The sequence below is a fragment of the Acanthochromis polyacanthus genome, chromosome 2 (assembly GCF_021347895.1).
Source record: "Acanthochromis polyacanthus isolate Apoly-LR-REF ecotype Palm Island chromosome 2, KAUST_Apoly_ChrSc, whole genome shotgun sequence".
Taxonomy (NCBI): Eukaryota; Metazoa; Chordata; class Actinopteri; family Pomacentridae; genus Acanthochromis; species Acanthochromis polyacanthus.
In genome coordinates, this window is record NC_067114.1 from 17,245,367 (window position 1) to 17,259,504 (window position 14,138).

The 14,138-nt window shown below is 39.6% G+C and overlaps 1 protein-coding gene and 1 long non-coding RNA gene across 8 annotated transcripts in view; one reads left to right on the forward strand and one right to left on the reverse strand.

Moving 5' to 3' along the window:
- Positions 1-14,138, forward strand: part of LOC127531177 (uncharacterized) — a 387,768-nt gene that overhangs the window by 6,613 nt on the left and 367,017 nt on the right. The window lies entirely within an intron of this gene.
- esrrga (estrogen-related receptor gamma a) overlaps positions 1,050-14,138 on the reverse strand; it is a 155,234-nt gene continuing 142,145 nt past the window's right edge. For all 7 annotated transcript variants that reach the window (XM_051939893.1, XM_051939886.1, XM_051939877.1 and 4 more), the window contains 3 exons: positions 12,135-12,241; positions 11,870-12,032; positions 1,050-7,103 (listed from right to left, as the gene is read on the reverse strand). In XM_051939893.1, coding sequence (XP_051795853.1) covers positions 6,859-7,103; positions 11,870-12,032; positions 12,135-12,241 — 515 coding nt within the window. In that variant the 3' untranslated portion in view covers positions 1,050-6,858. The remainder of the gene's footprint in view (positions 7,104-11,869; positions 12,033-12,134; positions 12,242-14,138) is intronic.

The following is a 14,138-nucleotide window of genomic DNA, read 5'->3' on the forward strand; positions in this document are numbered from 1 at the left end:
CTGAGCTCACAGCAGCATGCTAACATATTTAGCAACATGCTCATCATTACAGCGTTACCATTTTGTGATTATGATCAGTATGTATAACGCTTCATATGTTCAACGAGACTCACTAGGATACATCATTTGGTAACCACGAATGCTGACAAATATTGCCATCCCAGGGGCCGTGCTGGCAACGTAGCTAAAAACAACTGATCACGTTTCATGCACTTCTTGGCCCACTTGGTTGTGTAATGCGTTTGTTTTTGTTTTTATGGATATCTGGATGATTTAGAGGGTTAATTGCTGTCAGCCATGTTTAAAATTGTTGGTCATTTTTAGTGTTCTTAGAGGCAGCTATCAATTTTAAACTTCTGCTACTTTGTTCTCCACTTTGGTTCTTCTGTGTTCCTTTAAAAACATAATTTATGAAATTGTGAGGCAGATATCTACAGTATTGACAATATGCTATTTTTGCAATATAGTTTTCCTGTATCTCCATCATCATGGACCATGTGTAAAATCAGCCTATTACTGATGTGTAATTCATGCATGAGGGTGGTTCATCACAAAATATCACAAACTTCACTCAGTTTCACTAAAAGATCTGATATCAACAGCTGTAAAACAAAAGAATAAACGTCACCTCTCACTTTAACAGCTGATTTTTAAGTTAGCATAAGGACTGCCTTTGTAAAACAGAAAACATTTTTGTAGAACATATTGTCTGTCAGCAATTAAGACTCCTGCTTTGACCACTGAAATAGTGTCTCTCCTTGCTGTTCTCTACGCCTCCTTGGTGATGAAAAACTAACAGCTGCACAGTAGCAGCTACTTTTATTTGTTTTCTTATTATTTTCTCACAAATAGGACAAATAATAAACAACGGCTCAGGTAAGAGCTTTTAAATGCTGTAGCTGCCCCTCCAGACGTTTTCCTGGATTTCTGTTTATCTGTTGAATCCTGAAATAAATGATAAAATGATGTGCTCATTGCTCACTATGAGGGAAACACAAAAACTCACAAGCAACAAAACAATGCGAAGACAATCAGAGACACAAGACGGATTTCAAAACTGGAAGCCTGGTTTTAATTGATATTGCTCTACTGTAATAATCCTGAAAGGCATAGTCTGGAGTAACACATGTAATGTTTCAACCCATAGTAGTTTAAGTTACAGAATCATAGGTCTCTCTTTTTGCATTGAACAATATATACAATGTGAAATAAATACATTTACACAAATGGACATTATTGTTGCAGCACACTTGTATGATACACGTCACAAAAATATACAGGTAATTGTTTATCTTTTTTTTTTTCATTTACTGATGTGAAGCACATCTAAAATCTACGGACATGTTGTAATAACACTACAGGGTCTTCTCTCGTCCACAAGTCTTCTCCACCACTCCAGGGTGTTTTTTTTAAAAAAATCCTTAAATATCCTTTGAATCCAAATGTTCCCAAACTTTTTCTCTCCCTTAAATATTTCCTTCATATTTGCAAATTCAAACTGCAGGGGAAGCCTGCAGCACAAGTGGCAGTTACATTTGGGGATTAAATACAACTAAATGACTAAACACTGTTGAGCTGTAGATAGACACAGTTTGGCCTTAGCAGTTTTCAGGGGCAGCTATGGAAGATGGACAATCTGGTTTTGTCACTATGGCTCAATAACCTGTCCTTCTGCTCCAACTAAACTATTGTTACATGGAGAGTTTGTCGCTAATGGGTCTAAGTTCCAAATGAGGCCAACAACATGATGCCCAAAGTGCAACCAGGTCAAACTCTGCAAAAAAAAAAAAAAAAACAAGCAAAAAACCCAGACAGTCCTTCTTCCACTGCTCCTCATGGAAATACCAGCTTTGTTTGTTGTTATTTATGTGGCTTTAACACCAACTGCAGAATCATTCTAATAGATCCATCGGCATTCGGATCTATAACCCGACACAAACTTGTGCAACTCCTGCCTCATCATTGTAGTCTTTAAAATATTGCTTTTTAACAAGAAAAAAAAAAACAAGGTAAAAGCCTTCATCCTGTACATCTGAATAACATTGTGGCTATGAGCAGCAAGTTACATCAAAACCTCGGAAAGAAACACACAATCTCCCTTCTGATTTCTGCTGGTCAGATTTTTCTTTTCAGGCGTCTAAAAATGCCCCAGCTAGCGAGACAAAGGGGCACCTCTGGGACCCATTTCCAAGTCCAATTTCAAACACAACTATTAACCAGATTCAGCTCAGCGTTAATCACCTCAGGGAGACCATGTCACATCTTTCACCGTGTTGAACTGTTTAGCGCACAGGATCAGTTCGACAACTGACACATAAATAAAAACAGTAACAGTTAGAGAGAAGAGCACCTTTCTTCCATAAGTTGTGAAGATTAATGTACAGTGGATGGTAATAAATACCGTCTTTCTGACAGCGTTCTAAGTTACAATCAACATGAGAAATTCATCTTCGTCACTGGGAGCTCGAGCTACAAATATCTCACGTGCACCTGTGAAATATTGTATCTGTATATTTCCCCCTCTAAAAACAACAAATGTCTGCGTTCAAGACCTTTGATGAACCCTAGAATATTTGAATTTATGGTGTTTACAGTGCAGCGTCTGAATCTAGAAATTTGCATCATGAGGAAAAATAGGAAAATGTTAATTCAAAGCTGGTAAAAATTAGAATTTAACTCTTTAATTTTGCGGCTCAATTGGACCAGAATGTGGAATCATGTCCCCGTCGTGGATGAATGTAAGGTGTAGGAAAAACAGCAAGTGCAAATTAAACATGTCAAGCATTTTCTTTGACATTTCTTCCCCGTCAACCCACACCAAAGCTTCTCAGGGTTTGTTGTAAAGCAAGACATCTTCCAGGAAATAAGCTGAAAACTCATCTTCATATTTTCTCTTTTTTCCTGCTGAAACGGTAAAGATAATGACTGAGCTGAGCTGTATGGAAGGCAGTTATGTACAGCGAGTTTATCAAAAAAGAGTCACCTACAGTTCTGAATTACTCAAATGTCCTTTTCATTTCAGCATTATTTAACCTAAAGATATACAGTATATTGTTTATTCTACAGGAAAGTTACACAAATGATCCCTTTTTAAATACTTGTTAAGGTGTTTCTTCATTTAGATACTAAATATTTAATTATTCATGTATAGTTTGGTAAAGATGAGTACTGTAATTTGATCCTGGTGGTCTAGTTAAGTTTCTAGAAGAAGAGCCTTATATCCGGTTCGGTTCATTGAGAGAGAATCCGGTGCCCAGACCCCCAGCGGACTGATCCGACAGACAGACAGACAACATGGCCTCTACTCTACTCTGTGTCATCTAAAGAAGAAGCACACGGCACAAGAACGGGAATCACCACAAGAAAAAATTACACAGCAACGCCTTAGAGGAGTCAACAGAGGAGGAAAGGGTCAAACAGAAAGAGGACTTTAAAAGGAAACAAACAAACAAAAAAACAACAGATAAAACCAAAGAAAAGGTTTCTTTTCTTGATAGAAAAAACAGCAAACATGAAACACACAGGCTGAACTACATTTTTTTTCGTTTTTTTTTCTGGATTTCGTTTCCAATAAAATGTCTTATGTTAGAATTATAATCTGTATAATTTACAATATACAATGTTTAAGAAGGCTGAGAAAATACCCCTTACTAATAATACTGATGTTTGATACAGAGCGTGTGATGTTAGAGATCAACTACACTTTAAACCGCCGCACTCCTCAGCTGTGACAAGTTGCCATTTTATATTAGATTACGCTGTCGTCTAGATTACATTTTGGCATTCTTATTCGGCTTTAGAAATTACATAAATAAAAGATAGAAAAAAAACCACTCCTCAACTGTCTACCTGTTAAAGCTGTGATCAGTCAACCACACAGTATACAATCTTGCTATAAGAGAGAAATTCATTTGACTGTGGAAGACAGCTTCCTGTCAGCTCAGCTTTTCCTGTTTCTGGAGAAACCATTTGAATTTTAACAAGCAACCGTATTGGTGTTGACAGTTAACAAATGACTCCAAATCACTGTCAAATAAAACGATCATCATCTTAAAGTCTGTTACAGTTAATTAAAGTCACATTTTAAATGACTACGCTGCACGACGTCGCCTGTTCGCTCTAAACAAAGGCAGCTGATTTGAATGACAACACCAGCTAGCTAGCTAGTTTTGTGAATTTAGGAATATCAATAAAATGCAGCTTAATCTGTGAGGCTGTTTTTAATAATTATTTTTAGTTGTTTAGATGGTATATGGAATATAGAATCTACGTAACAACACTTAAACGGGTAGCGAGCTAACAGGAAGCAGCTAGTGCCACGTCATTTGGTTTGGTTGATGTTTTGATTTTCCTCAGCACCATTCTACTGCAGATTTCACCGGGTTATTCTGATGGCCAAAACAGTTTTACACCCTCTGGTGCAAATGAGCAAAAACTGTGTTGTGTTTAACTGTTGGTTTTAAACAAAGAAGTGTCTTTTTTTCTTAAATGACGTTAAATGTGACCATAAAAAGAAGTCGGTCACAAGAAAGGTGCAAACCTCCGAACATGTGATGTTTTTGTTTGTAGCTGCTTCTTTAACCCAGTCACCCAGCAGTTCTTCCACATAGCTTTCATGTGAAATCAGCAGGAACATCACATCCCGACATTCCTAGTCCGTATTTCTCCTGCCTAAATGTCACTAACAAAGGAAATGTTGACTGTTATCTAATAGCTTATGGCAAGTTACACAGAGAGAAAGAGAAGCTACAAATTCTCCTCCAAATCCTCGTCCTCTCTCTCCCAAATTTTAAGACTGGCACGTAATGTTAATATTGCAGACTTAGTCCATATGCACAAACCCCTCCTTTAAAAACCACTATTGCTCAGAGTTTCTAAGATAAACGCTGATTTGTTAATACATTATTACTTGTTATATTTATATATATATATATATATGATAATTGCTGAAAGTGGTCAAGCTGATAGAAAAAAGGAAAGACATATTGATTGATTCAGTTTTAAGAAGACAATATTAATAACAAAAACAAAGCCATGTTATATGTCATATACAGGATGACAATTATTTACAACCCTAATATTGGTATCACCGCTAAGATTATTTTCAAGGTAGAAATTAAGAAAAAAAGTCGAGGAGTTTCAAAGCAACAGCAGTTGTTCTTCAGTCAGTTTTGTCAGCACACCTTTCCTTCGGGTTTGTATTGCGTTTAGATGACTGAAGCTCCCCCTGCACTCCCTGAATGATTCACAAAAATATCTCTGTACTGACGCAAGAGACGAGCTGGAAGTTGTGAACACAACGGGGCGAGGAGGGTAGTACTGAGGTGACACTTGGTAGTTTTTGGAGTGTGGGTAATGAGCGTGGGCTGGACTATTTATAATGGCACATTGACAGACTGAAATCTCTACTGACTGGTACGTGGAGAGCTGCAAACCTGGACCGCTAAGCAGCTAAAAATGTTTCAAATAGACATGCAAACACAGGAGGGGGTTTGACAGAGCATATAATATCACAGACAATGTGAACATCATCTGTCTGTAAGCCAAGCAGGAATCCATTCTTGACAATATAGATCAAGTTTTGCTTTGATAGAAGCAAATAAAAAGTAATATTTCTACTGTCAATCAACCAAACCTCGAGTGGCTAGAATATTTGAAACCATTTTTAGCTTTGTTGAGTGTACACACACTGATACTATGGTAATACTGACAGGTTTGGGAGGCCAGGATCACCGGTCCTCAGCAAATACAACAAATAGTAAAGTTGTAGTTGAAGTAGGGGAGTCATGGGAAACCAGGAGCTGAATTTAGGGAGAACTGTAAAGTGTTTACCGCAGTCGTTTCCAATCCTGGTAATTGAAACTCTTGAGCCCTGCTGGTTTTCAGAATTAGCAGAAAAATTCTTAAATAACTGTTAGACCAGAGAACCAGCGGTACTCTTGAGGCCCAGGACTGAAAGCCACTGGTGGGTCAATCCAGAAACAGTTTTGGGTTATGACAGTTAAGTTTGCTGGCATCCTCTGAATGGATGGTTCCATTCTTTGGCAGGGCAAATCTCCTCTTCTTTTCTTTCTGTCCATCCATCCAAGTTTCATTGTACATGTACTTTGACAACAAACGTCATTAATATTTCCTCGGTGTTCATTTTTTTCCCCCACTCGTTCTCTTCGTGAACTCTTAAAAAACTCTGTTGGGGGAAACGGTGAGGGGAAGGGAGACACGAGTGCAGTCTTACAGTCTCTCAGAGCTAAAATGAAGAGTTTTCAGTTTCTTTTAAATGTGTCCTCATTTAAGCGTTTGTCATTAATAACATCTTAATCGTTATTAAATGCATAAGTGTTTTGCCATCGTCAGCGTTGGGATTCACCGTGGTAACTGCTGTTAAGTAATTGTTAGGAAATATGTTCCCTTGCTAACAGGGGGGGTTTACGTCAGTCTGGCCACAGCGGCCCCAAAACTGATGATCAAGTGAGCGCCTTTTTGTCGAAGACAGTTTGGTTTAGGGTTCAGGTAGGAGGTTGAGATAGCTTCTTTATTCATAGGGGGATTTGTCAGCAGACAAACTTCAGGGACATATTTCTGTATGTGTGCGTGTGTAAGAGTGCGTGTGTGTGTGTGTGTGTGTGTGTGTGTGTGTGTGTGTGTGTGTGTGTGTGTGTGTGTGTGTGTGTGTGTGTGTGTGTGTGTAAGAGTGCATGTGTGTGTGTGTGCGTTTGTCTGTGTGTGTGTGTGTGTGTGTGTGTGTGTGTGTGTGTGTGTGTGTAAAAGAGCAAGAGGTCATTCAGAGTTGTTCAGTTTGAGTTGCAGCTCAACTGGTTCAGACTGGTGTCTAGCTGTCCTTTCATCTATCCCCTGTCCTCAGACCTTGGCCTCCAGCAGCTCCAAGAAGAGTTTGTGCATTGGGACTTTGCCATCCTGCTTGATGCTGTAGAAGTGCTGCACAGCCTTGGTGGAGGTCTGGCGGAGCAGGGGGAGGGTCATGAGCAGCTTGCCCGCCCGGCGGGGATCCTCCTGGTGCTGGGAAGCCTCATAGTCCTGCAGGGCCTCATGGAGCACATCCTGGAGCTTCTGCACTGCGTCCACATCTTCAATGTGCATGGAGTCTGGAGAAAAATAACACAAAATATACAATGAAAATGCAAAAGAAACTAATTGAGCAAGCACTTTTTATTATCCACATTCAGTATTGCTCACAGATGAAATCTAAAATAGGTTAAATTTCACATGGAAATATGACATTATGGTTTGCTTATATTGAAGAACATTTGTGCATTTGAAAAATTTCCTTTTAAAAGCGTCCGAGTGCGCAGTCGACGCTCAAAGTGTGCAGAATGCTCATACAACTTTCAGAGACGATGTTTTCAACAATGTGCGTCTTTCTCAGTGTCTGTACCTCTTCGTCTGCTGTGTCATTGAGTCAGTGTGCCACACAGGGGACGTGCTGAAGATTCAATCCAAAATCCAAAGAGGAACAATTCAGAGATGCTACTGTGAACCATGATTTTGGGTTGGAAATTCTACAATGTTAATTCTCATGGTATTCTATTAATTATATCTGTGCTCTAAAAGTGCAAAAATACTTTAATTTTCTTTCAAATATAGATAGTTATAGAATTGTGCTAAAACCTATCTTAGTAGCATTAACAGTACAATCAAACACATATTTTTATTCTTTAGTTTAAAACAACCCCCTAAAACATACATACTCTAGCTGAAACTGAATCCAGGAGTGGGGCTTTATACTCAGAGGCTGATCCTTTCTCTTTCTTTAAAGTGTGGATCTGTGGGTGTGATGAATGGACGGGCAAAGAGACGAGTGGGTGGAGAAAAGAGATAGACTTATGGAATGATGAAGAGATGAACAACTCAGTTTGTGTGTGAGTGTGTGTCGCTGTGTGTGTGTGTTTGTGCATAAGACGTGGCTGCACACATCTGTAATCTCTCTTTGAGCTGGCATGTAGGTGTGTTCAGGCATATGTGGCAGTAAAGGCTGAGAATGTCCCTCAATAATAATGCTCCATATTGCTCCTTAGGGAGGCAAAGTCTTAATGTGAGCTGGCCTTTAGCTCTTAACCTTCGATCAATGTCTCCGATCAATGACTACATGCATGTTAAATAATAATCACAAGACAACTATTGATAGCGCCCCCCTCCCCACACACACCTACACACACCTACACACACCTACACACACACACACACACACACACACACACACACACACACACACACACACACACACACACACACATATAAACACACACACAAAACAGAGCTGCCAAGGTGATGAAACCTATGAGAGCAAGTGTGCACATTAAAAATGAGAAGTATTTCATATATGAGCATAACAACATAGGCGCTCTACATAAACTCTTTTTCAGCTGCATGGAGTGTTCAAATAACAGTGTTTGTGTGCCACTTCACTTTTTACTATCTTCTCCAAATCTTTTAAGATGGTTGTGTATTTGGTAGCATCGCAGGTGTGTTATATTAAACAGTACAAAATTCCACCCATTGTAATTTGTGGAGGTTTTATGCAAAGTGGTGCCGTACACATGTGACATGTCCATATCCCCTTTCTAGTGGATTCAAATGAAAGATTTTTAAATGCCCCCCCTCTCGGTTTAGTGTTACTTAAGTCTATCATAGCAGTTTTTAGTAAAAAAAAAAAAAAAAAATCCTGCAACTGAACCAAACACTCCTCACAGTGTACTTGCTACACATAAACATCTTTCAGAGGCACACATATGCTCAGACCATCCACATGGAAACTGATTTTGGAGTTGACAGTATGAACAAATGTGAAACTTAAAATTATACCATGTTGAACGTATTAACAGGGTCATATACAGACAGATGTGGACAGTAACACAATCAAATACACATAATTGGGTCTATGGAGTGCAATGCATGTGTCAGTATGCAGGACCACAGCAGTCAGTGGGCAGGATTCTACAGGGATCAATAGAAAACTTAGCTTCCACTGGTTCTTAAATTTCCTATTTGTGTTCAGGAATTTTTTCATACATTGCTACCTATTTTGCTTTAATGGAGAGCAGTAATGATGCAGGGGGAGGGGTGGAAGTCCATTAATTAATGTTAATGACTCAAATTTAAGTCAACATTTTTCTTTGTACATTGAATACATGCAATATACTGCACATTAAATATAAATTATTGTTGCATGGATGCTGTGAAAACAATTCTCTTTATTTTAACTAATCATTTTAGGCCCTTCATAGAGTATCGGTTCTAAATTAATTTAACACAGACTTTTAGTACAAAATCAATGTCAGTCACAATGACAAAACAATTGCCGTTCTCCTCTTTGTTTTTGGTTTGTAATAAGTGTTTTCCTGCAGTGAACAGGCTCAAGTTAAACTGAAGTATAATGAATTTCACATTGTTTTTGATTAGTGTTGTGTGTTTAGTATTTAAGCTGGTAGACATGGCTTCTGCCTGTGCTGTGACCCGCAGTACACTCACAAGTAAAACAGCAGACGTTAATGAGCACAAGCACATCGGGCTGTTAAAACGCACATGTTAACATGGAACACACAATTCACGTACGCACTGAAATGAATGCACACACAAGCACGCGCACACACACCTACACACACACAGACACACACACGTGCCTCCTGTTTCCCATGGCTAGTTTAGCTTTCTTTACATGTGGGGCACGTTTGCTAACATTTCTTAAGGCTTGGCTTCATTAATGCAGACGATTAGCATCCTGTGAATTAATTAGTGTCAGTGCCCTTCAAAATGCTAATGCTAGCATTCTGTTGTCTTGAAGAGCTGTTAGAGTCTGGGCAATGATACAAAGTTCTTATTTGGGCGTCAGCTGTTTCAATTTAAATCAGTTTAAAGAATGACTATTTGAAATGTGAATTTTCTTAGCAGTGATGTAAGCTTTCAGCAGAAAAAAACAACAGACAATAAAAATCAAATTCTAACTGGACATTTACTTTGTCAGTCAGCTACATTTCCAGCAAATCTCTGTTTTTTAGTGTGAAAGTGACATTTATTCTTTTGAGGAATTATTTTGTTACTCCTGACATGGCATTACAAGAATAAATCAAAGGAATATATCGAAAAAATGTGCAGACAGACCTTTTTTTTTAAATCAGATACAACTGCCGCTTTCTTTCTGTCTGTTTTCTTTATGTACAAAATGTGGACAAAGTTCTACAAATATAATGTAGTCTAATACAAATTCATATGCAAGTATGTGTTTGAAGGCCAATTATCCATTCTGTACAACTTTATCTCTGTACATGATGATCAAATATCTCCTTGCTCCTCCTATATTTACTTTCAAACTAAGGTATTGTATATTACTTGCGTACATGTAATCATTTCAAATAAATATTTTTTTTACTGCCTTGAATTTAAAAAAATCACACTCTTTTATTACATGTTATTAACTCAATGATTAATAAATAAATTTGTCAAATAATTTACAGGTCTGTCAACAATAAAGTAATCAGAAGGATATATCTCTAACTGGGTGACAATGAAAAATTTTAATACAAGCTATATAATGTTGACATTTGCTGCACGATAGTTCAGATCAAATCTGTAGAGGTTACCTTATAATTTTATAGTCTTTGTCGGTGATTTTAAGAAAGTTCCAATTCAATGAACATTGAGAATTCACTTCTCTGCAAGTATTATTGGCTGCTTTTATCCCTTAAAAGATCACAGCTTATTGCTATTATTCTATTTTCCATGCAAAGGCGGTTTACCAAATATTTCATCACAATAATCATCAACACTTTTGTCTGGAACCAGTGCGTTTTCTCAACTTTAAGTAAGCAGCATTCATAGACCAACAGACACATTTACAAACACGGACACACACATGCACAAACATAGGCAGAAGCAAGAGATTGATTGTCACACAAAGCCCACAGGAAAACAATACGTCAATATTTTCTGCATTCTGCATGTGCATAGCAGTATGTACTCTATGTGTGCGGAGAAACATTTTTCCATGGTTCCCGTTTAGATAGTTCTACTTGACAGGGTATTTATGTATATGTGGGAGAGATGAAATGGCATATTTGAGAGAAACGGTGCACATGACAGTGTAGATCTGTGTGAATGTGTTGGATAAATGTGTGTGTTTGTGTGTTGATGGTGGCAGAACCGGAACAAAAGGCCCCTCCCTCCCTATTCAAAGCTCTCCCATTGCATTCTCCCATTTAAACACATTGTATTGACAGCTCCCCCCTTGTAATTAAAGAGTACTGAAGAGCTGGCCGGCTTCCAAGACAAAGTTCAAAAGATGGGTCATGGGAGGAAGAAGGCGTGTGTGTGTGAGAGAGTGCGTGTGTGTGCGCGCGTGTGTCAGTCAGCTGTCGATGCAGCTGGACACATCAGAGAGGGGGCTTTATCGACAGATTTTGGGTTCTAATGATTTCACCTTATTTAACAGGCATCTGAAGAGACAACTATGCTAATTGTAAAAGAGATCGCCACTTTGTTTGGGGGTGGGATTCAGGTTGCACATGTGTGTTTGTGCTGTACGCCTGGTTGAGTATGCATACGTAAAATATTTATCAGCATGTTGTGCCAGCTAGAGTATGACAAGACAAGTCTGTGTAGCTTTAACTGTGAAAGTCGGAGGATTGACGACTGCATGTGTTAGAAAAGAAACAAAAAGCGTCTTCCTGCATGTAAGTATGAGTCATGTGTTGCAGTTGTGTGTGTTTGGATGCAGAGTACTGAAATCAGTCCTCTGATGGTTCAGCTTAAATGAGCCCTGAGGGACTGGAGATTCCTAGGATTAACTCTCTTCCACCAGTCAAACAAAAATGTGCAGACCCACAAAAATATCAGCTGAGAGTGAAGAATTTCAAACCTGAGTTAGCCAAAGCAATGGCTTTGAGAGTGACAAATTCCTCCTTCTCTAGTTTCATAGCTTTGTATTTCTTGACCAGCTGAAGGATGGCATTGTTCAGGTCCAGAAGTCCAGCGAGCTTCGACTGGTCCTCGTCCATTATGTAGTCCTCAGCATACACCAACTAACAAAAAACAAAACAAAACACAGAATGGTGACATTGCAAATAAAATGTGTATTTATGTATTTCCTAAAAGCAAGAAACAAAAACAGAAACAACACTTACCTTGTCTTCAAAAGACAGTGAACGATACACAACACGCAGAATCAAGATCTCCATCCATGCACTCTGCAGTAGACTCATCTGGTCTGCCAAAGACAGCGTGGAGAAACCTGGAGAACAGAGAAGACAGAAAAGAAAAGCAAGAGAAGCATTGTTAATACAAATGATTTATCTTCAGTAGTCTGTCTTTTAAAATTTTTTTACTCTCAAGAAAAAAAAGTTTGTAAAGAGAACAATTCATACTGGTTGTGTTTGTATTTTTGGGCTTATTTTTAGTGATACTGTTTCTAATACACAGCCGTGCTTGTAAAGTAAACAGATGACCATTTCTAAAAGTAACAAGGAAAAAACGAATGAAAAAGAAGACAATAAAGCTGGTTCTGAAGGTAGTGAGAGGGTCAAGATCGACTACCCTCCATCCCAAACGTGGCTACTCTTCATCCATCTGCTTCACCACAATCCTCCTCACCCTCCTCCTCTACCTCACTCCCCGGTGCCCAGGGCTACACTCTGGGGAAAGGCAGGCCTTATCTCCCCCTGACACAGCCTCCATGGATCAATGCTGGCCATCGCTGCTGCGCCGCTCAAATACACACACTAATTGCTGCTATGGCCTCAAAACTCCTGCTTTCTCCCGTGTCAATCCATGTCTTTCTATTTGCCTACATCTATATCGGTCTCTCCAATCACAATCTATGCTTTTTATCTGTCCGTGTTCGCCTATGACTGACCATCCATGTGTCTACTTCTTGTCTCACCTTTTTTTCCATCCATCTTGATAGATCTCTGCCTGTGTGTCCTGTCTGACCTGATGTACCAGCTACACATTTTCGCCTACTGCATTTTGCATTGTTTTAATTTCATATCTCTTGGTTTTGTTAAACTTAAGTGCATTAGTCCCTCACTTGCTGTCTGTCTCTCCCCGTCTTACTCTTTCTGTCTCTTTAATGGAACACCTGCCCACTCACACCTTTCCTCACAGCTGTCCTCTCCTCACACACCTGTCCATTCACACCTGCCTGTCTGCCTATGTGTGTGCGTGTGTTTTTGCGAGTGCAAGCCTTCATAGGGAAGGCGAAGACAGTGGGCCATGCGAGCGCACACCTGTCAGACCTCGCTGCAGCCCTCCAGTGTGTGTTTGTGTGTGTGCCGCAGAGGAGAGGAGCATCCTGCCAGGAGAAGCAGGCAGATGAGAAGGAAGATATTTCCTCAACAACATCTGCTGCGATGTGCCTCCTCTCGAGATGCGCTGTGCAAGATTGAGTGTGTGTTGGCGTGGTGTTTGTGTGCATGCATGTGCGTTTGGGGTTCTTATCTCACAGTGTGTTGATGGGTAATGGCAGGCGTCTCATTATGTCCAGGTTGCGGGCTATTGTTGTTTGTAATGTGCTCTAATTCATTCTATCTACAACATCTCCAACACAAAGATAGCCGCTGCTGCGCGCACGCACAGATGCAAAATTACATATGCATAGACATAAATGCATAGGAACACACTGGAATGAATCCAAATGTGTATGATTGATACACACACACACACGGCACAGTGAAGGGAGCAGTATCGTTGCCAACTGGCAGTGTCTTCTTCTACTTAATGAAATCATCAGAAGGGATTAGAGGTGAATTTCTTAAGGGGGTCTTTGCACACACGCGCACACACAAACACGCACACGTACACACACATCTCATTCACAGAGACAGATGTCTTTAGGGGGTCCCTAGGACTTCACCACTCATTGTGGGCAGGGGAAATATGCGCTGGCATTGCTAAAATTAACACACATGCACTTATTGAATCTGCTCAACCCTGGGGTCAAGTGAAGAGAAGACGACATGAGTGAGGGGTTAATATCATTTAATGGTGTCACTGGTGGTGTGTTTTAAATTGTCTGTGTGTGTGTGTGTGTGTGTGTGTGTGTTTTCGGCGCTCAGGCATTGGGAGCAGAACTAAGGGTTCAATCAATTCACTCACATCCCTCTGGTGGAATTTGATCCAGGGCCAACGGG